At 40.9% G+C, this 23,267-nt stretch overlaps 1 protein-coding gene across 2 annotated transcripts in view; it reads left to right on the top strand.

Moving 5' to 3' along the window:
- Positions 1-22,524, top strand: part of LOC136693952 (H-2 class I histocompatibility antigen, alpha chain-like) — a 59,716-nt gene extending 37,192 nt beyond the window's left edge. For both annotated transcript variants that reach the window (XM_066667242.1, XM_066667241.1), the window contains 6 exons: positions 941-1,225; positions 18,575-18,685; positions 18,842-18,877; positions 19,167-19,199; positions 19,589-19,648; positions 21,271-22,524. In XM_066667242.1, coding sequence (XP_066523339.1) covers positions 941-1,225; positions 18,575-18,685; positions 18,842-18,877; positions 19,167-19,199; positions 19,589-19,648; positions 21,271-21,275 — 530 coding nt within the window. In that variant the 3' untranslated portion in view covers positions 21,276-22,524. The remainder of the gene's footprint in view (positions 1-940; positions 1,226-18,574; positions 18,686-18,841; positions 18,878-19,166; positions 19,200-19,588; positions 19,649-21,270) is intronic.
- Positions 22,525-23,267: the final 743 nt, after the last annotated feature.

The raw sequence follows: 23,267 nt of genomic DNA, 5'->3' as shown, positions 1-23,267 counted from the left end.
ACCTGGAAGAAACCCACGCAGACACAGGGGGAACACACCACACTCCTCACAGAAAGTCACCTGGAGGAAACCCACACAGACACAGGGAGAACACACCACACTCATCACAGACAGTCACCTGGAAGAAACCCACGCAGACACAAGGAGAACACACCACACTCCTCACAGACAGTCACGTGGAGCGGGACTCGAACCAACAACATGTAGTGTCTCAGTGACAGAGACACTACATGCTGCACCACCGTGCCACTCAACAAAGAAACAAAACAAATAAGGCAGGTGTAATTTGTAAGGAAAGAAAGAAGAATGAAAATGATATTGCTGTCCAGTTCTGATTTTATTTTTTTTCCAGGATTGCACACTCCTCACCCTTGTCTCATGATAGATTTCTGTCTTTCTATTGAATTCATGTTCTTTTGGAATCTGTCTCCATGTAGTTCTTTGTTTCTGTTTACTGTTCCACATGCTCATTTCATTCTTTTAGCCATGCGACTGTCTTTATCACTACTCACAAGCGTTATATTATCTTTATGTTATAGGTTCATTGTCTTAGTATTTGTTTGTTATTTCTCATGGTTCTTTATTCTTGTATGCGATTCATTTTTTTAAACAAACTCCGCATCCCAGCACTTACTCCTGTGGCTTGTTCCTGGCATTCACCATGACAGTGTCTGAGTATTTGTGTTGTTACACAGACAGACAAGTTCCAGTACTGTAAAATATAAAGCATAAAGTGAAAGGCTTGTGTGTCACAGAAACACCTCCACACATGAAGACGAGACTATGATAACCTTAACCACTTTCAACACATTTATATTTATGACTCTAGTAAAACACTGAGCTGCTCGAGGAGATCAGTCTTTCTTACAATGTTCATGAACATTACAGACTTAAATTTTGAATGAAAGACATAGAGTTTTTACACTGTTCCTCTCTGCAGCTGTTCCAGATGTGTATGTGTTTGTGAAGAAATCTCAGACTGAGTCCAGCAGACTGAACCTGACCTGCCTGGCCACGGGCTTCTACCCCAAAGACCTGAAGATGAGACTGAGGAGATTCACCACTTCACTCCCTGATCATCTACTAACATCCTCAGGAGTCAGACACAATGGTGATGGAACCTACCAGCTGAGGAAGAGTGTGGACGTCCAGGAGGAAGATACAGCAGGATATGATTGTTATGTGGAACACAGCTCCCTCCAGGAACCAATAATTAAACCCTGGGGTAAATATATCTGTTTGATGGTGTTTGTGGCACATTAAAGTTCAGTCTAGTTTAGATTTCACACGATGATTTCTGTTACTGTTTGACATTATTTTAGACACTGCTGAACAGAACAAGAAGTCAGAAATTAGGATTAATTCTGATTAAAACAAGGACTTCCAGAATATGAAACCACGACGTTTAATCACTTTCTCAATAGTCTAACATTGCTTATATAACTAGATGTAAACTGGGAGATAATATCATATACCAGGGGTATTCTGGTATAATCTAGAAATGATGAGGGGCCACAATTTTTTTTTCAATGACTTAAGGGGCCATTTATTGGGACCGTGTATGATAACGTATCATAACAATATAACGTATAACATTTATAACATTTCATTTTTATTCAAAACAAAAATATTACCTAAAATAAAAATATAATTTGCATTTGGGCATAAATTAAAATTGATAACTAAATAAAACCAAACATAACCATGTTCAAGATCCAAAGCAAAGAGCCTTCAGGCAGCTCATTTCTTGTGCTTTGTTTAACAAACTATGCATCGCTGTGTCAAGAACTATTTCACATTTCTCAGCTTAATGTGAGAAATGGCCTCTTGTGTCTTTGGCCAATGTTTGGATGAACTTGTGTGTGATGGCCAGGCAGACACACTGATGCACATGCTCATTTGTGAGTCAACTGCGGTACTGATTTTTAACAATGTTCATGGTTGAGAACGCAGATTCACAGCGGTAGGTTGACCCGAACATTGTCAGGATGTGAATTGCCATCTTCTGCAGCAGAGGGAAACTGGCTGCAGTTACCGTTTTTGACCAGAAGGTGATGATGTCACACTGAGTCTCTCTCAGTGCAACGCTTTCTTGCAGGTTAATGAGCTGACTTTGCAATGCAGCAGCTGGCATCCATGGGAAGATCTGGTTTGCCTCTGAAGAGAACTCGCTCACATTTCTTACCAGAAATGTGTTTCCAATGCATAGAAGGATTTGTTTTCCAAGTTTGAAGTCATCAAATCTTGTTTAGAAATTCTCAATCATCTTCTCCACAAATGGAATATGTTGCAGATGGGCTTCTTTTTCTTTGGTCTGCTCCAAATGTTTGGGGAAATGGAGCAATTCCTTCTGTGACATTTTAAAAAATAAAAATAAGATAAAGATGTGTTTGGCAGACAATGTTAAACAGCCTACCTGTAAGTCGAACAGTTTTGCTTTTGCACTTTTTTGTTGTGACAGAAATAGTTGTAGTTCATTCCTAATGGCCCAAAACCGCTCCAGGACCTTGACCTTGCTCAGCCATCTGACGGTGTTGTGCAAAAGCAATTCATCAAATTCAGCATTGACCTCAGTCAGGAATGACGGCAGCAAGCGATGCTGTAGTGCAGATGATGCTCTCAAGAAATTCACAAGCTTCATCATTGTGTTCATGACTTAAGCGTAGTTTTCTCCAAGTCTTGCACAAGTGAATTATACAGTGGTAAGATATTGAGGGTGAAGAAGCTTCAGGCGCTGAACTAGTCCCTTCTCTCTGCCCATCATAGATGGCGCTCCCTCAGTAGCCACTGACACAATTTTCTTCGCATCATTTCCTTTTTCATTCAGCACTCCCATTATTGCATTGTAAATGTCTTCACCCCTCGTCTGCCCAGAAAGGTTTGCCATGCCCAGCACATCTTCAATAAACTCCCTTTTTGACTCATCAAAGTATCCCACAAACACCATCAACTGAGCATTATCAGTAGTGTCAGTGGATTCATCCACAGCTAGGGAAATGCACTCTGCATTTTTATTCCATCACACAGCTGCTTTACAACATCATCAGGCAACATTTCGGTATGTTTGCATGCTGTGGAGTCAGACAGTGGGATTTGTTGGATTTTGGCGTTCATTTCCTCTTTTCCTTTGCCTTCAAGCAACGTGTCCATCACATCAATCATGCATTCTTTCATTATCTCTGAATCCGTGAATGACTTCATGTGCTTCGCCAAAAGCCACGCTACTCTAAGGGGGCATTGTGTTGTCTTTTGTTGTTTTGTCAAAGAAGTGTGGAGGATTCGGTTAGATGTTTCATATGATGCTTTAAGAGCATTTAATTTTGTTGTTCTGATCTGGGAGTTTTGCGTAAATGTCTCTTCAAAATGCTTGTTGTTACTGTTGCCACTTTAAGGTTAACAAAAATGACTTGTTTTGTCACTTCCGCTGGGATTTGGTTGGGCGTGAATGAAAAAAAAAAGGGAAGAAGGGAAAAAAGGTGCAGGCTGGCTCCATTAGGTGCAGGGGAGTGATGTTCTCGTGAAGGTTATAATATATAAGTCATAGGATATTTTGGAATTAAGAAAAGTAATGTTTAAGAAGATTTCTTTTCCCAGCATGCAGCCAACAAGGTATTTGTACAGTTTGTATTTTTGTTTTATATCATTTATCATCACGTATGCTAACATGGTGGTTTTTATGTTTAATACTGTGTATTATTAGTTTTCACGGTTTGATAAGAAGAAGAAGACTTCAGTAAACCAGTTAAAGAAAACCACTTGTGTCTGACCGTGCTTCGGGGAGGGAATAACAGTGAAAACTCGTACTGTCCATCGACTCGAGTGGCCGACACAGTAAGACGATAGCTAGCAAGCTCAATTCAACGCGGTCGCGACGGAGCAGCGAGCGTTTATCCGGACTGGCAGATGAGTGAAAGTCGTGCACATATACGTGGTTGAAGGCGTAAACACACGAACTGTATAAGCAACATGAAAAAGGGCCATTAATTACTTGTACACTGATGAGAATAGGCTAAGAAGAGGGCTTTATAAGAGTTGCTTGAAGGATTTATGTGAATGCTTGAAAACTGTGGGTGATGAATGCAACTTATTTGCTAAGTTAAGGTGAACTAAATCTTGCCATGAAGGTTGCTATAAGCTTAGTTTAAAGATTTAAGTCAAAGGGTGAAATTTCCCACTGTGTTTAAGGTTCCAATGTAAAGTGTGTTTTGATAACAAGTGAAGGCTATCTGCTATTTTGGTTAAGAATATGTGTATGAAGGGGACAGATGCTTAATTACATTTCTGAGGTGAAATCTGAGTTTTAAGATTTTGATCATTTTTTGCTAATGATAATTTCTGTTAAACTGATATACACATGCAAGAAACACAAATATATGAAGAAATATTTCTTTTTGCTAGAATTAGTTATTAGAGCTTATGACATTATTTTCTGAGCAAACAAATTCACTTATAAGACATTCACAGTTATAAGAAATACTTGCACATTAAGAGCTAGTAATTCATACAGGGATATATTCACACTTCAGATTTATTTTCATTTCACATTCAGCCATTCCATTAAAGGTAATTTGTTGATAATGGCCGAGTCAAGCATGTCCACACCCAAGGTAAAGGACAATGTTAGGGATAGTGAAAATAAAGACCCTTTAGAAGATCAAATGGAAGAAGATGCTGATGTGCCACAAGAGAAGGAGCAGCAAGATGAAGTGCCACATCCAAAACGTGGTGAACGAATTCGCAAACTAACAGAGAAGGGCAAAGAAATGCAAGATAACAAAATCAAGGCACTTCAGCAGCGATTCAATTACATTTATCAAAAATGGCGAATACAAGCCAAATTCGCCAAGAAGCAATTGTCACAGTCCTTCTTAGAGCCCTTATCTGACAATCTTCTGAACGATATCATGGGTGATGTCAGAGGCCTATGTGCTGACCTCCAGTGCATTTATGAAGCTCTACGTGGCATCATAGCTCTAGACCAAGACACACGCCGCAAGGTAGACCGGTGTGTAGAGATTTCAAGCTTCATTGTATCCAGAGCATTTTGCCACCTGAGTGGAAACGTTTCAGAAGGAGAACAAGAAGACTGGCCAGATTCAAGTTTTCTTTGGAACTTAGGCAAGAGTGAATTCACTTCCGTCACTTCTATCCCAAAAGCCTCAGAGCATTCAAGCAAGTCTTCTGTGAAACGCCAAGAAGCTGCCACTGATGCTGCTGCAAGCCAAGCTGTTCTAAAAGTGTTACAAGAACAAGAAAGAGAACAACTGGAAATACAGCATCTAGAGGCAGAAGCAAAAAGGAGGCTTGCTGCTCAGGAGGCAGCTGCCATGAAGTGTCAGCTAGAACAAGAAGCTGAAGAGATGAAAAGGAGAATAAGGAGAGAAGAAGAGGAAGCTGAGCTGAAAGCTAAATTTGAAGAAGAGCACAACGCTCTACAAAGGACTTTGGAGGAAAAACGGAGATGGATACAGCATTTGGAGATAGTGAAGGAACTAAATGCTGCACAGGCAAGAATGCAAGCGTATGATCAAGAATTGGATGGAAATGAAGGACATCCTAACCCAAGGGACATCCTAACTCATGAGTTGGGCCCCACAAAGCATTTACCCCTGCCTATATTTCCTGCCCCTCAAGCTGTAATAACCTCCACAAATCAAAGCACACTTGAGCTGGTCAAGGTCTTTACAGATGCCTTAAGCACTAACAGAATCCCAGTTCCTGAACCATCAGTATTTAATGGGGATCCACTGAAGTACAGTGATTGGAAGCTCTCCTTTAAAACACTTATTGATAAAAAAAATATTCAAAACAAAGAGAAGATATACTACCTTCGTAGATATGTATGTGGTCAAGCTAAGAATGCACTTGAAGGAAACTTTCTGCTTGGAACTTAATCTGCTTATGCTTCAGCATGGGAGATCTTGGAGGAGAAATATGGAAATCCATTCACAGTTGCAAAGGCATACAGAGACAAACTCCAAACATGGCTAAAGATTGGTCCAAAAGACAGCTTTGAGCTCAGAGAGTTTGTCGACTTCCTCCGCAGTTGTGAGGCTGCCATGGTCCATATTAAGGCAATGGAGATTTTAAATGACTGTAATGAAAACAGAAAAATTCTGTCAAAGTTACCAGATTGGCTTATTGCAAGATGGAGTAGGAAAGTCCTTGAAATTGAAGAAAAAAACAGTGAATTCCCCTCCTATAGTCAGTTTGTTGAATTCCTCACAAGAGAATCAAAAATTGCCTGTAACCCAGTGACATCGTTGCAATCATTAAAGCAAGGTGAACCTGACAAGCTAAAGACATATAGACATCAAAACATCAAAGCAAAGACACTGACAACAAGTTCTAATGAAGAGACTGGGAAGACATGCACTTTCTGCAAGATGAATGGGCACACTTTGCACAAATGCAGAAGGTTCCTAGAAAAGACAGTCTCTAACAGAATAAGGTTTGTCCAAACTGAAAGGCTCTGCTTTGGATGCCTCAAGCCAGGTCACATCTCTAAGAGCTGCAGCAGTAGGAGTGTTTGTGATACCTGCAACAAGCGGCACCCTACTTGTTTGCATGAAGACAAAGACAAGGAAAAACAAAAACAACCACAAGTTAAACAAAATCCAAGTCAAGAAAAGTCAAGTTCAAGTCAAGAAAAGAATAAAGAATGGCTTCAAGAAACGCAACTCAAGGACACGACCATAGTTGCTTCTTCAAACAGAGTAATCCTTGAAGAAGCCAATACACAGACATCTGCAATATTTCCTGTCTGGCTGTCATCAGTCAAGCAGCCAGCACAAGAGGTACTGGTATATGCTCTGTTGGACACTCAAAGTGATACAACCTTTGTTTTGAGAGAAGTAGCTGATGCTCTAGAAACTGATAAAGAACTGATAAAGTCAAGATGAAGCTCTCTACTATGACCTCAAGAACTACAGTAATAAGCTCTCAACGAATGAAAGACCTACAAGTCCGCGGCTTTAACTCCAATAAGAAGATCTCTTTACCACCAGCCTACACACGTGATTTTATTTCAGTCAACCAAACTCACATCCCAACTGGTGAAACTGCCAAAGCCTGGCCCCATCTAGAACACCTCCAAGAAGATGTGGCGCCTTTACAAGACTGCGAACTGCTCATCGGGTACAATTGCTCTCAAGCCTTACTCCCACGAGAAGTTGTCTTTGGCAAAGAAAATGAGCCCTACGCACAGCGCACAGATTTGGGGTCGAGTATAGTTGGCTATAGAAACCCCTTTGTAAACTATGGAGATGCCATTGGGATCAGTCATCGTATAGTGGTAAGGCAAGTGACTCCACATACTGCGCCCTGTATCAATCTAAAAACAGAAGTGCCCTATGTGAACAGATACAAAATCATAGAAATTACTCCTTCAGACATCTTAAAAGTTTTTTCGAATCAGACTTCACAGAAAGAGTTGGAGAAGAAGATTCTGTGTCCCAAGATGATCTCAAGTTTCTGTCAAAGATAAGAGAAAACATCAAGCAGAAGGACGATGGTCATTATGAAATGCCATTACCGTTCAAAGAGGAAAGACCAAAACTACCAAACAATTACTTGTGTGCAATACACCATCTAAATTGTCTTGAAAGGAGACTAAGGAAGAATGAAACATACTTCAAAGATTATGTGAATTTTATGGATGACATAATCTCACGTGGTGATGCAGAGAAAGTCCCCAAGCAAGAAATAAATAACAGTCCTGTATGGTATATTCCACACCATGGAGTTTACCATCCGTAGAAACCAGGGAAAATTCAGGTAGTATTTGAATGTTCTGCCAAGTTTCAAGAAACTTCTCTCAATGACCATCTGCTTACCGGGCCCGATCTGACAAACACATTGGTGGGAGTCCTGTGCAGATTCCGAAAAGGATTTATTGCTGTGACTTGTGACATTGAAAGGATGTTTCACCAGGTTCACTTTAAAAGGGAAGACCAGGATTACTTACGATTCCTATGGTGGGAATACGGCAATCTGGAAACCTCACCCTCAACCTACAGAATGAAAGTCCACCTATTTGGAGCAGCTTTGTCACCTGGCTGCGCCAACTTTGGCCTGAAACATTTGGCAGCAAAAGGACAAGGTCAATACAGCGAAGACACCATACACTTCATTCAGAGAAAGTTCTATGTAGACGATGGTCTGGCAAGTGTTCACACTTAGAGGAAAGCCATTCAGCTTGTCAGTGAATCAAGGTAACTTTGTTCGACCGGAAAGTTAAGGCTCCACAAGTTCGTCTCCAATAACAGGAATGTGATGGCATCCATCCCAGAAGAAAAACGTGCCACTGTCAAGGATCAAGACATGACCTTGAGCCTACCTCATATGGAGAGAGTGCTTGGCGTAGAGTGGTGCATCATCTCCGATTCGTTCAAGTTCAGAGTGCAAGTGAAGATCAATCCACTCATGAGAAGAGGCATACTCTCTACAATTGCCTCTGTGTATGATCCATTAGGATTCATGGCACCTTTCGTACTTCTTGGAAAGCAAGTTCTCCAACAAATGTGTAGAGAAAAAATTGGCTGGGACAATGAACTTCCAGTAAGACTAAGACCTCAGTGGGAGTCCTGGATTAGAGACCTTCCCATGCTGTCTGAAATGGAGATTAAAGATGCTACTTACCCTCAACTTTCCATGACGTCAAGCGATATCAATCAATCAATCAAATTTTATTTATATAGCGCTTTTCACAACAAAAAGTCATCACAAAGCAGCTTTACAGAGATCCGGGTCCAAGCCTCCTATGAGCAAGCCTGGGGCAACAGTGGCAAGGAAAAACTCCCTCAGCACACGAGGAAGAAACCTCGGAAGGAACCAAGACTCATACGGGGAACCCATCCTCCTCGGGTCGAACAGAAGTAAAAGTGAAATGATGACAGATGAAGGGGTTATAGTAATGTGAGTGATGTATGAGTCTGATGAAGGAGAAGGTGATCAGGGATTCTGTGTGAGTTAATATTAGGTGCAGAGTTAATCTGAGATAAAACAGCATGGCCAAGCATGATAGTGTAGATGAGACAAGGCCAGGATCTTGTACAGGATACACAGGGGCTGGATCAGGGCAACACCTGGAGAGCAGCAGGACATCTCAAAGCATGAGAGAGACAGGAGAAAGAAAACCAGACAAAGGGAACAAATAAAAATACAGAGGTTAGTAGGGTCATGGTAAAGAACGGGCAAATTTGTCCTGCGAAAAAAGCTTCCACAGGTCAGGCAAGAGAACCCAGCGACAGACAGCGTGTTGGCGGTTACTAGAGAGCTAAAAAGTGCTGTAGCTATGGTGATATGACAGGGTTAATACAGAACAGTGATAGTATGAAAACCAGCCCGAACACCAATAGAGAAGGAGTAAATAGAGAAAGTGAATGATTACCCAAAAGCTTGTTTGAAAAGGTAGGTTTTTAGTCTAGATTTAAAGATTGAGAGTGTGTCTGAGCCCCGAACAGTAACCGGAAGTCTATTCCAGAGTTGAGGAGCTTTGTGAAAAAAGACTCTTCCTCCTTGTCACGCCTTCGTCCTGTTAGTCTGTTGTCCCGGCCATATGCTTTATTTGCACATGGCTCTGTTTTGTTTATGTTTGAGTCTCCGCCTTCGTCCCGCCTCCTCGTCCGTGTCATGTGTCAGCCCGTCCTCGTTATCTGTCCAGGTGTGTCTCGTTTGTGTCTGTATTTAAGCCCTCTTGTGTCACGTCCTGTTTGTCGTACATTTCTCATTTCTCTTTTCACATTTCTCATGTCTAGTCGGTCGTGTTTTCGAGTCTGTCCGTCTGTCTCCACAGTTTCTCCGTGTTTGTTTCCCTAGTCGTTGTTTCGTGTCGTAGTTACTTTTCCTCTCTCGTTCCTTCGTTTTCTCTTTAGTCTGTCAGTCCCGTTTGCCCTGTTTAGCTCCCCTTGTTTAGTTTAGCTTGGCTAGCTCCCTGTTTGTTTTCGTTATGTTAATGTATCTTTGTTTTGTTATTCTCCTTTATTAAAAAGCTGTGTTTTAGCGAGTGCGTCCGCCTCCTTCAATCCGTCCCTCGTTCCTGACACTCCTGCAGTGTTTTTCTTAAAGCGAGGAACAAAGAGTAGATGGGCATCCTGTGAACGAAGTGTACGTGTCGGGCGATAAGGTATGAGAAGTTCAGTAAGATACTGCGGGCCTAAACCATTTAGAGATTTATAAGCTAAGAGGAGTATTTTATAGTCAATGCGAAATTTTACAGGTAGCCAGTGTAGAGACGAGAGAACTGGGGTGATATGTTCGAATTTTCTAGCTCTAGTGAGCACCCTGGCTGCTACATTTTGAACTAACTGAAGCTTGTGTAACGCTTTGCACGAGCTCCCTGCCAGGAGCGCATTGCAGTAGTCTAGACGTGAAGTTATAAAAGCATGCACTAGTTTCTCTGCATGTTTTAAGGATAAAATATGCCGAATTTTGGCAATATTGCGTAGGTGGAAGAAGGCGGTTTTGACTGTATTGGATATGTGAGTATCAAATGTGAGAGTCGAATCAAAGGCTACCCCTAAGTTTTTAATGATGGTATTGTGTTTTACTGTTGAATTATCAAGATTAATAGCAGCATTTCTGAGTGAATGTATCTGAGTATCTGTACCTAGTAACAAGACTTCAGTTTTATCAGAATTTAACATGAGAAAATTTTGCATCATCCAGTCTTTAATTTCAGTTAGACATTCTGTTATTTTACGTAGACAAGCAACATCATTAGGTTTGGCTGATATATACAGTTGTGTGTCATCAGCATAACAGTGGAATTGAATCCCATGCTTACGGATTAGTCGACCCAGTGGCAGCATGTAGAGTGTGAACAATACAGGGCCAAGCACTGATCCTTGTGGAATACCATATTTAACTAAAGTATGATTTGAGGATTTATTATTCAGATAAACAAATTGATAACGATCAGACAAATAGGATCTGAACCAAGAGAGGGCAGATCCTTTTATTCCTACCAGATTTTCCAGCCTATCAAGAAGCATCACATGATCCATGGTATCAAACGCTGCACTAAGGTCAAGCAGCACCAGAATAGACATATAGCCCTTATCATGTGAAAGGAGTAAGTCATTAGTTACTCTTGTTAGAGCCGTTTCTGTGCTGTGATTTGGTCTAAATCCAGACTGAAAAATGTCATGAATGTCATTGTTTTGTAGGTAAGAGCACAACTCCTGTGACACGACTTTTTCTAGAATCTTAGCAATAAAAGGGAGGTTTGATATTGGCCTGTAGTTTGCGAGTACAAGAGGGTCAAGATTGGGCTTTTTAATAATTGGTTTGATTACCGCTAGTTTCAGAGGTTGTGGTACATATCCAATGTTGAGGGATGAGTTTATTATTGTGAGCAATGGTCTAATGACTTTAGGTAAAATTTGTTTAAATAATTGTGTTGGTACAGGATCCAGTAAGCATGAAGTTGATTTAGATGAGCTAATTAAACTAAGCAAATCATTTTCATCGACAGAATTCAAGTAGTCTAAATTCACCTCAGAGCTGGCGGGGGGTTCATCAACAAAAGCCGATGTGACTTTGGACTGATTTTGGATTTTGAGGCGAATGCAATCAATTTTATCATTAAAAAACCTCATAAAGTCATTGCTACAGAAATCAGAGGGGACAATGGGGTTGATTTCCTTTTTGTTGCCAATTAGATGTGATACAGTGTTAAAAAGGAATCTAGGGTTGTCTTTGTTGTTTTCTATAAGGGAAGAGATGTACTGTGATTTGGCTTTAGATAAGGCATGTTTGTAGTCGGCGAGGCTGTGCTGCCATGCAGTTCGGAAACATTCTAGTTTTGTGTGTCTCCATTTACGTTCATGGTTACGAGCAGCCAGTTTTAAGGCACGCGTGCTGTCACTGTACCATGGAGCAAGCCTTTTCTCTCTAAATTGTTTGGTCTTGACTGGTGCAACACTATCTAGGTTTGTACACAATAAGTGGTTTAGGTTGTTTGTAATGATCTCAAGGTCATTTGGGTGAGTAGGAAAAGAAATGGTGGTAAGGTCTGGAAGGTTGTTGATAAAATCACTAACTGTTGAGGATGTTATAGTGCACTTTCTAATATAGCGTGGCTGTGGACAAATATCAAAGTTTAACGCAATTTCATATGTGATTAGATGGTGATCAGAGATGGTCTCATGTAGCGAGAGATTGGATAGATTCTTTATCTCAATGCCCCGTGTTAACACTAGGTCCAATGTGTGTTTGCATTGATGAGTGGGCCCAGTAACATTCTGAGTGAACCCTAGTGCATCCAAAATTGATTCAAATGCAATTTTAAGTGGATCATGATCCTTCTCAAAGTGAATATTGAAATCACCAACAATTAAGGCCTTTTCTGAAACAATATATACACTTGAGAGAAAATCAGCAAATTCACAAAGAAATTCTGTATAAGGGCCAGGAGGACGATAGATTGTGATGAGCATAAAAGAGTGCTTCCTTTTTGATGCAGTGACTTTAAGAGTAAGTACTTCAAAGGATTTAGTATCATAACTAGATTTTTGTGTTGTGTCAATGGTAGGGTCATAAATTGTGGCTACACCACCACTACGACCAGATGTTCGTGGGCAACTGTAATAGCTGAAGCCAGGGGGAGTGGACTCATTTAGGGAAATGTATTCATTGGGTTTAGCCCATGTTTCGCAGAGACATAATGCATAGAGTTTGTTATCAATAATAATATAACAGACAGTGAGTGCTTTAGATGTTAGAGATCGTATATTTAAAAGCCCTAATTTAATGCTGGAAGTGCTGAAATATTGCGTTCGCTGCAGTGCCTTGGTGTTAATTCTAATTAGGTTGTTAAAACTGATTTTTGGGCGTTTGTGATAACAGGCTTTGCGGGGGAACAGACACAGTCTCAATGCTGAAAAATTTATTAGCGTTAATCAGAGTGGGTGATATGGACATGCTACTCATCATACTAGCAGTAGAGAGCTGGTCAGGAGGAACATTAGGAATTTTAATATTACTTACCTGCTTGCTATCCATTCCACGTACCTGACTGATGTGACTGGGAATGACCAGTCAGTTCTGGCGCAGAACCACCTCAATGTTCTCAGAGAGAACTACGGATCCTAGATGGCTCGGATGAAGCCCATCCCAACGATACAGGGCCGGACGCTCACGAAAGCACTCCCAGTTGTCGACGTAGTCCACGCCGACAGTGCCGCACCAATCCAGGAGCCAGGAGTGGAGCCCGAAGAGCCTGCTAAACGCCTCGCATCCTCGACGGTAGGTGGGCAGGGGGCCAGAGACGATGATCCTAGCATCCGCCTTCTTCCGAGCGGTATCCAGAAGCGAACGGTAGTGCTCCTTCAGGACCTCACTGCGGCGGGTGGAGATGTCGTTCGTTCCCACGTGGAGAACGACGGTGCAGAAGTCCTCACGCTGCCGAAGTGCCGACGGAAGCCGCCTGGCAACGTCCAGGACACGTGCGCTTGGGAGACAAGACACGGTTGCATTACTCTTTATCCCCGGCACTTTTAAATGTCTAACTATTGAATCACCAATAATTAGAAAACCGTCCTGTTTAGTCTTCGGTGCTGGAGCAGGTGCAGGTGAAGGCCAGGAGCTGAGCACCTCAAACCGGTTGGCAGAAGTGAAGACTGGCTGCGGTGGAGGGGGGGACGGCCTCGGCTTCCCACTCCCATGCTGGCGCTCCCATCCCGGTGCAGGCGTGTAGATAGGTACCCCCGCGAACCGCCGCGGCAGAGGAGCCGGAGAGGCGACGGCCACGTAGGAGGTGTCGCGGGCTGCCTCGAGTCTCGTCTTCTCCCGCTGGAGCTCTGTCTGCTTCTCCAAGAGATGCTGAATCCGGCGACCGAGCTGCTCAAGCTCCGCGCCGAGCTCAGAAAGGGCTCGTTCCTCGGCAGGCACCATGAAAAGAGAAAAATAAACAATGAGAAATAATATGTACGAAAAAAAATTAAGTTAAGAAGCACAGTGGGTTAGGAACGATGAATACAGCACACTAGGATAAGCAATGCCAAAAAAAATATGCAATAGAGATTGTAAATAAATGTCTAGAGGACTAAAACAGTGACAAACAGCAAACAATTTCAAATCAAGCACGCGAGCAGTCAGCCGGAAGTGACGTACCTGTGACGTCAACTGATCGATATGAGCTTCATCATTTTTCTGATGCAAGCGTCTCAGGATACGGTGAATATGATGTGAGTTATTAGTGAGTCCAACAAAGTCCATTGCTCTCTTGTGATGGGGAAATCAAGAGTTACACCAACCAAAGTGACAACAATACCAAGACTGGAGCTCACTGCAGCAGTAGTGGCAGTTCGAACCAGTGACATGCTCCTCAACAAATTAGAAATTCAAGATTTGCAAGAATACTTTTGGACGGATTGCACGGTTGTTCTCAGCTACATAAATAATGATGTTAGAAGGTTTCAAGTGTTCGTGGCAAATCGAATCCAAAGAATCAAGGCAAGCACGAAGCCTGAACAATGGGCTAATGTTGCATCTGAGGAAAATCCGGCAGATTACACCTCTCGTGGATTAACAGCAGAACAATTTACAACCTCCAGTTGGTTTACTGGACCAAAGTTTCTCTGGCAAAGGGAATTGCCTGACAGAGAACAGAAGGTGGGAGAAGTTAAAGATGATGACCCTGAATTCAGCACCAAATCAAAGGAGAACAGATCATTATTGGACCGCCTTAAGAAGTTTTCTGACTGGTCTAGAGTAGTTCAAGCAGTGGCCAGATTAAAATGACTAGTTAAAGAACACAAAGGTGAAAAACAAAAAAACAATGAAAGTACGAGCTTAGAAGAAAGGAAAGAAGCAGTAATTGCTATTGTCAAGTTAGTTCAGGAAGAAGAATTTCCAAATGAGATAAAGAGCTTGAAGGCAAACAAGGTTATCTCCAAATTCAAGAACAGTAAGCTGTACAAGTTAAGTCCATTTTTAGACAAAGAAGGGATCCTGAGAGTAGGGGGACGTCTAAGTCAAGCTTCTTTACATCCACATGTGAAGCATCCAGCAATAATTCCAAAGGGTGATCACATATCCAGCTTACTTGTCAAGCACTTCCACGAGCAAGTATATCATCAAGGACGTGGAATGACAGTCAGTGAACTGCGAGCTAATGGATGGTGGATACTAGGATGCAGCAGTGTAGTATCATCGCACATATTCAAATGTGTCAAGTGCAGAAAGTACAGAAGACGTACTGAAGACCAGAAATTGGGCAATTTACCTAAAGACAGAATGGAAACAACTCCTCCATTCACATACACCGGTATAGACTGCTTTGGTCCTATGTAAAAGAAGGAAGAAAAGATGTTAAAAGATACGGACTTTTACTTACCTGTCTGTGTTCACGAGCTATACACATTGAGATGCTTGATGATATGACAGCAGATGCATTCATCAATGCCCTAAGAGCATTCATTGCCATAAGAGGTAATGTTCGTCAGCTTAGAAGTGACCAAGGAACCAATTTCATTAGTGCAAGACGTGAATTTGCAGAACTCATGCAAGGAATGGATGAAGAAAAGGTGAAGGCTTTAGGATGCGAATTTCTAATGAATCCTCCAGCGGCAAGTCATATGGGTGGCATCTGGGAGAGACAAATTAGAACCATTAGGAGCAAAGACTTGATAGCTCATCCCTAAGAACTTTCTTTTATGAAGTGATGACGGTCATCAATAGCAGACCACTTACCGCTGAACCACTGAATGACCCATCCTCACCTGAACCATTGACTCCGAATCATATCCTTACAATGAAGTCCACTATAATCTTACCTCCACCCGGACAGTTTATCAGAGAGGATCTTTATCTTAAGAAGAGGTGGTGGCGAGTACAGTATTTAGCCAACGAGTTTTGGATTCGATGGAAAAAGGAATATCTATTGAGTTTGCAATCAAGACAAAAATGGCAGAACACCAGAAGAAATTTGAAGGTGAATGATATTGTGCTGTTACAAGATGACCAAGCCCCACACAATGACTGGAAGCTGGCCCGAATAACAGAAGTATACCCGGGGTCAGATGACAGGGTGAGAAAGGTCAGGTTGATTGTTAATGACACCACATTTGATGCCATGTGTAAATTCACTACGAAAACAGTGCTCCTAGAGAGACCTGTACACAAGTTAGTCACTTTACTTGAAGCAGATCAAGATGCTTAATATTTTATTGGCATTCTATCCTGAATGTTTCATTTTGTTTTGTTTTTATTTGCATTTAATGCAAGGTTTAATTTTTATGTACACAAGGTTTCTGTGTAATAGTCATTGAAGTAATGTTTGAAGTTTAAAGGGTTCAAGTTTACTTGCAACAGTCAGCAAGTGTTAGAAATCCTACAATAAGATTGTGATATTTTGTGGGAGTGTTACTGTTGCCACTTTAAGGTTAACAAAAATGACTTGTTTTGTCACTTCCACTGGGATTTGGTTGGGCGTGAATGAAAAAAAAGGGAAGAAGGGAAAAAAAGGTGCAGGCTGGCTCCATTAGGTGCAGGGGAGAGATGTTCTTGTGAAGGTAATAATATATAAGTCATAGGATATTTTGGAATTAAGAAAAGTAATGTTTAAGAAGATTTCTTTTCCCAGCATGCAGCCTACGAGGTATTTGTACAGTTTGTATTTTTGTTTTATATCATTTATCATCACGTATGCTAACATGGTGGTTTTTATGTTTAATACTGTGTATTATTAGTTTTCACGGTTTGATAAGAAGAAGAAAACTTCAGTAAACCAGTTAAAGAAAACCACTTGTGTCTGACCGTGCTTCGGGGAGGGAATAACAGTTGTGTTTTGATTCATAGGGCGAGTACTGGACGGTGGTAGAAAGAACGCAAATCTTTCTGTCCATTCTGGCTGGAACTGGCGGTTTTCGCTGTCCAGTTTCCTTTTTGGGGCAAATTTCAGGCATGTCATTATTGCTCCGGTCGGTAAACATGTTGCTGCTGCTGAGCGAGAGAGTGACTGTCTCGTTTCCGAGGGCTTTACTGTTTAATCTGTTTATTGTTGCCATGGAGGCTATTCCCAGCCTCATCTTGAGATCGCGGTGATTCAAAATTTCACAGTGTCAACAAATCCCAAAATAGTTGGGACAAGTAGCAATAAGTGGCTGGAAAAAGGAAATTGAGAATATAACAAACAGCTGGAAGACCAATTAACACTAATTAGGTCAACTGACAACATGATTGGGTATAAATCTTCATTTGAGTCTGTGACACAAAGTAAGCTATTATGTTCATTCTTTGAGAATAGATTAATTCTAATTGTAGGCTAGGTCTGTAGAAATGTAGCTTCATTATCGATTTGTATTTCCTTTAATATTCATAGGTTTGGTAATATTTTCTAATATATTTTACAACATCGAGCTGTTCCACATTACTATTGATGGTGTAACTTGGTGGAAATGCGCAAAATCCGTGTTTTTAGTCGATTTCATTGGCGTATAATTAGTTACTGCTCAGACTTTTGCTACTCTTTTTTTTTTTTTTTTTTTTTTTTTTTGTCCACATGGGAGCGCTAAAATCCCATTGTTTAAGCTGTGTGTCCGTTAAGGTGACGATATAGCTTGTGCTCTGGTATGATATTAATGGGTGTTGCATGTATTAGCCTTGTTTATCCCACCATTTATGTGTATGTGTATATATACTTCTTCTACTAGTTAATACTGTACCTGTCTGTTGTTCATTTCAGACTCAATTACTTTTCCTCATTCTTCTGTGCCTTTGTCCTCCAAGTGTACTGCTTAATATTCTCTGATTTAACTACAATGTCAAACCAATCCACTTAATACAACAACATCCAGAATATCATCTTGTGTCTCCGTGTCTTTGATGTCTTGACCGACGCACAGGAGTATTTGCTGCTAAAATCTTACTGTCTCAGTGCATTCAATAATAAAGCTTCATTATAGTTAGTGTCTCTCTGAAGCCAAGATGGTAAGAGGATCACCAATTCCACCATTGTTGCCCAGAAAGATAGTATTTATTTTAATCCCGAAACACTGAAGAGTAGAGAGTCCTCCATTAGACTCAGAATATCCCACTGTTCTTCCAGTAGTTACAGTTCTTACAGGGGTTTATTTTAATTCAGAAACACTGAAGAGTACAGAGTCCTCCATTAGACTCAGAATATCCCACTGTTCTTACAGTAGTTACAGTTCTTACAGGGGTTTATTTTAATCCAGAAACACTGAAGAGTAGAGAGTCCTCCATTAGACTCAGAATATCCCACTGTTCTTACAGTAGTTACAGTTCTTACAGGGGTTTATTTTAATCCAGAAACACTGAAGAGTAGAGAGTCCTCCATTAGACTCAGAATATCCCAGTGATCTTACAGTAGTTACAGTTCTTACAGGGGTTTATTTTAATCCAGAAACACTGAAGAGTAGAGAGTCCTCCATTAGACTCAGAATATCCCACTGTTCTTACAGTAGTTACAGTTCTTACAGGGGTTTATTTTAATCCAGAAACACTGAAGAGTAGAGTACTTCATTAGACTCAGAATATCCCAGTGTTCTTACAGTAGTTACAGTTCTTACATGGGTTTATTTTATTACAAACACTTTTCTGTTTACAGAAGGGAAACACAGTGACTCTTCAGGTGTTAAAGGTGTGATTATTGGAGCAGTGGTGGTGTTGGTGATGGCTGTAGTGTGTGGGTTCATTGTCTATAAACAGTGGGAGAAAAGTGAGTATGATGATATTCCTAATATACTTCATAAATCACTCGGTATATATATATATATATATATATATATATATATATATATATATATATTTTTTTTTTTTTTTTTTAAATCTATACTAAGTTAATAATGTATCGTTGTTTAAACTGTATTTGAAGGAAGAAAAACTCCTCCCCCGTCTCCTCCGTCCATAGGTGAGTGTCATTGTCTGTTCATTCTCCTGATCCTCATCTGAACATAGATTTCTCCAGTTCTCCAAGTTGTTGTTTGTGATCTATTTCTTCATCTCCCTCAAAGTGCTGGAGATCCACTCCAGCCTGAGCTTCCTCAGCAATCAGAGTCCTTCACATTCACACTGAGACTGTGCTGAACATGTTTAGAGTCAGTGAAGGGTTAATGAGTGAATGTGGAACCAGTCAATCAGGACACAGCAGATGTTACTGCACATCTGTACTCAACTCTCTCTAAATCCTGCTTTTTCAGGTGAGGGGACTCCTCTGAGGCCTGTGGAAAATGGTGAGTTGAGTTATAGTTTGTTTCTCCTCTGAGCTGAACTCTACAAAGTGTAAAGTCCTTGTTTCAGCCCCAGCTTCATTTTTGAGCGTAATACAACAGTGTTAACGTAACAGTTTATTAGTGAAGCTGTTTTTCTCTGTTCTCTGTGTAATGAAATAAAACCCAGTTTAAACTTTGAACATCGTTACTGGAGCAGAGCAGGGAAGCTCTTTTCCCCTCTGTGTCCTGATCTTCTTTTTCTTTTTTAATCTGTATACTTCTTTGGTTTCTTTGGCTGGTAATTCTGACTCTGGTAATAATTCATATTGGATTATTATAACATGTGATGAATATTTGAATTGATTTAGTGGTTGTTTGCTGTAACTTAGTTCTGATGTGGCTGTTTCCAGGGATGGGAAGCACTTTTATGTCTCAGTGGAGCAGCGGTGTGATTACATCTTCAGACTCCGGTAAAGTTTCTCCTAATCTGTTTTAGTTTCTAATTGCTTTGATTTATGTTTTATTTGTAAGAGTCTGTATTGTCCTAGAGAAAAGCCACTTTACTTCTGATCTCAGGTCAAGAAATGGCAGATGATAAATGCACAGTATGCAGAGAGAACAGAAAACAGAACTTCACAATGAAAATCACTCTCATACCTCATAAAACTCATAGGGATTGCACATTATCAGAATTCTGGTGATGATAATTGGTTCTGGCATCTGTGACTGGAGAGTATATTAAAGGCAGTATAGCAAGATGTCACTGATGTACTCAATGACATACTGCCCCATCCTGTCTCTGAGGACATAGTCAATAGATGCTAAGGGGGCACTAGAGAGGCCAAAGGACATTTCCATATATTTATTTAGCTCCGATATGGTGCCAACTGCAGTCTTCTCCTTCCCTCATTCTGATTAAAATATAAGTATTCCTATATTGGAACTTAAATTGAAAACAATAAAATTTAATTGCAAATACCCTATTGCACAAATACCCACTGCTTCATCTGCTACAAATTCTGCAGCGCAGACTTCCACTATGAGCAGCGTTGAGTGTAACCCCAGCTACTATCTCTGCTGTCAGCACAGCTCCAAATCTCCCATTTCCTCTTTCTTCGGTGATAACAGCTACGGGACTGCTTGAGTTTGGGGAACACGATCAGCCTTCTTCATGCCTGCTTCCTTACTGCTCCCAGTGCTAAAAGCTTAAGAGCAACTGCTCCCGCACCGACTGTCCTTCTGCTTCTCCTCCTGCAGTGATATGCCTGAAACCCCTCCTCTACCTCCACCGATGGCACGTGACCTCAAGCCTCCCATTTCCTGCTCTCCGGCTGTTCCAGTAACATGCTCCGAAACAATTGTGTCCCCTTTGCTCATTCAGATAATGAAATGAACTTCCTCGTCTCTTGCCTTCGCTGCCAGGTGAAGGAGCCCCTGTGCAGCAATGCGATGGCATTACAGCCTCCTTTCTCCTGCTGGAGGTTTCCTCATCTTCCTATTATTCTTCCTGCTTGTTACAGAACTCCCTGCTCCGCACAGTGTCTCTGCGCTGCGTCTCAAGACTCACACAGTCAGAGTCTAACACAAGCAAAACATAATGATTCTCCGCATAAAACCAAGAAACGACAAATACTTAGAGACTGTTCTGTTATGAATTAACAAAACGATTTGTACAATTTACTACCGATCTTTATTAGAGTGAGAAGTAACTGGCAGTGTTACCGAGATGAAATGTACTATTCATTCCTATTACACTGTTGACAGATCTGTAGATACAACATTATCCTCACAGACAGTCACCCAGCAGAACCCAGCAGGATCTCCAGGTCTCTGGAGCTGTGACAGAGACACTTGTACAATTGTTTTATGCCTAGTATTTCTCTATAAATAATAGTTTCTGTGTGACACCCACATTTCAGACCTGTTTTTGTGCATAGGAACCCTTTATAAATGAAGCCCATGGTGATGGTCTTTGGCCTCTCTAATACCCTCTAATTCCCTCCAGATTTACCAAGCTCTGTGCGTGTGTCTGGGTGTGTCTGTGTGTGATTGTGTGTGTGTGTGTGTGTGTGTGTGTGCTTGATTCTTGCAGTATGAGATGGAAATGGTTCTGCAGTGGAAGAAAACTCAACAGCAGCAAAAGATCCTCACAATCTTTGTCTTAAAGCCACTAATCAATCTCCAAATCTCTGGAAATCAATTTCTGAATCTTATTTATGTTTCAGTGAAATGTTCAAACTGTGTTATAAAGATTTTTATAAAATATGTATGAACGGTTACAGAAGAGACAGAAATGTTTATCTCCAGATTCAGACCTTACACTGCTGCTGGTTTAGGAGAAAGCACTGTATCTTGTGGTCAGTGAGATATCTTTGTGGTCATTGAGATTCCTGATGTTCACAGCTGCAGGAATCCTCCAGTCTCAGCCTCTGCACTGACTCCCAGTGCAGCACAGAACCCAGATTAAGATGATGATTGTTTTAAAGTGTTTCATGTTACAAATATTACAGACATGTTCTGAGTTTACACTCTTTCAGTCTGGTGTGGACCAGAGGAGGTTGTTCTCCTATTTGAGTCTTGGTTCTTCTCAGTGGTTCTTCCTCTGGTTCTAAGTGAGTGTTTCCTGCCACTGTTGCCTCAGTGGGCCTCACTTTTGGGTCAGACTCAGAAATCTATAAAACTGCTTTTTAACTTCAATTACAGATAGCACTTAAATATAATGTAATTGTAACACATTAACATCAACTAATCTTTTTTCTGTGACTTGAAACTGTTCACCACCAGAAAGACCTCAAGGACTGATTTTATATTCCTGCACATGTCTGTTGATTGATATTGTGTTTTATATGTAACTAATGACGGGGGTCATTTATTTCCAAACCATTTTGGATTGAAATATATGCTAGATACCTGCTTACAGTGGATACTGCGGACAAAGATGATGGAGATGAAGACAGTGACAATAGAAACCTGCATCAACACCCCAGCTGCTGAGCAAAGCCACTCACAAAAACTTTAGATCCCCAATGAAATTATATAAATGTTAAAGGAGCAATCAGTAATTTTTACATCAGAAAGGAAATATCTGTTGATGGTTTTACATATTTTAAGATTTTATTTTCTGCACGTTGATGGATTGCAGGAACAGTACAGTTTAATCTTTTTATTGTGCTCTATGAGAGTTTGATGTACTGTAGCTGTGTGGGTTCTCTGTGGTGTTTACTGTTTATTCCAGGGCTCTTGTGGATGTCAGGTCAGTCTGGTGAAGGGGGAAGGTTCTCCTAGAAGCCAAAGTCACTCATTTTCTGCAAACTTTGAATATATGTTGTTGTTTTTTAATGAAAATTAAAACACTGTTGCATCATCATCATGCTGCACTTATCTATTATTTTATGTTTCACCAGAAAATCTTTGCAAATACTTTCCGTCATTTTAAACAAGCTAATAGAGAGGGTGGGACAGAAACACACAGGAGCACTTAGTAGTTATACAATTGCAGACTGTATACAGCTGTTGCTCTGCATACCTTCTTAGTCCCCTTTGACACACTATCCTTCAATCATCAGGCAGTGGATTCTGGGAATTTAGACATCAAGGTGATATCTTCTCCCGGGAAGTCCATGGTTATTTCAGCAGGACAGTGTCTGGCCTGATTCTGTATGTGCTCCGACAGTGTATCTCCACAGTGTTGAATGTATGTTCTATTACTATTTACACCTGACAACCCACTCCTACCCCCTGTTTATTTCTCTCCCAGTGGCCAGTCCAGCTGTGTCCTGAAGGTAGAAGAAGTAGCCTCAATGCTGGGGTCTCCCATTTATCTGCGACAGCAGCAGAAAAAATGGAGGCAGGATGAAGGGTCAGCGCTGTCCACACAGATGTGTGAAATCTGTATTGGAACAAATGAATACTGTACAATTAGTAAACTACAGACTAGCGTTCTCCATATGTAACCTATGTTTAAAAACGTTATACAATAGGCTAAGGCAGTACGCGGACAAATGACCTAAAAGGTGTTTGTTCTGATAAAAGGGACAGACTTGAGAGAAGTTAAACAATACTTTGTGGTCAAATAAATAATGAAGATCT

This window comes from Hoplias malabaricus, chromosome 4, assembly GCF_029633855.1.
Source record: "Hoplias malabaricus isolate fHopMal1 chromosome 4, fHopMal1.hap1, whole genome shotgun sequence".
Lineage (NCBI taxonomy): Eukaryota > Metazoa > Chordata > Actinopteri > Characiformes > Erythrinidae > Hoplias > Hoplias malabaricus.
Note: the sequence above shows the minus strand (reverse complement) of the source record. Positions and strands in the feature narration are given on the sequence as shown.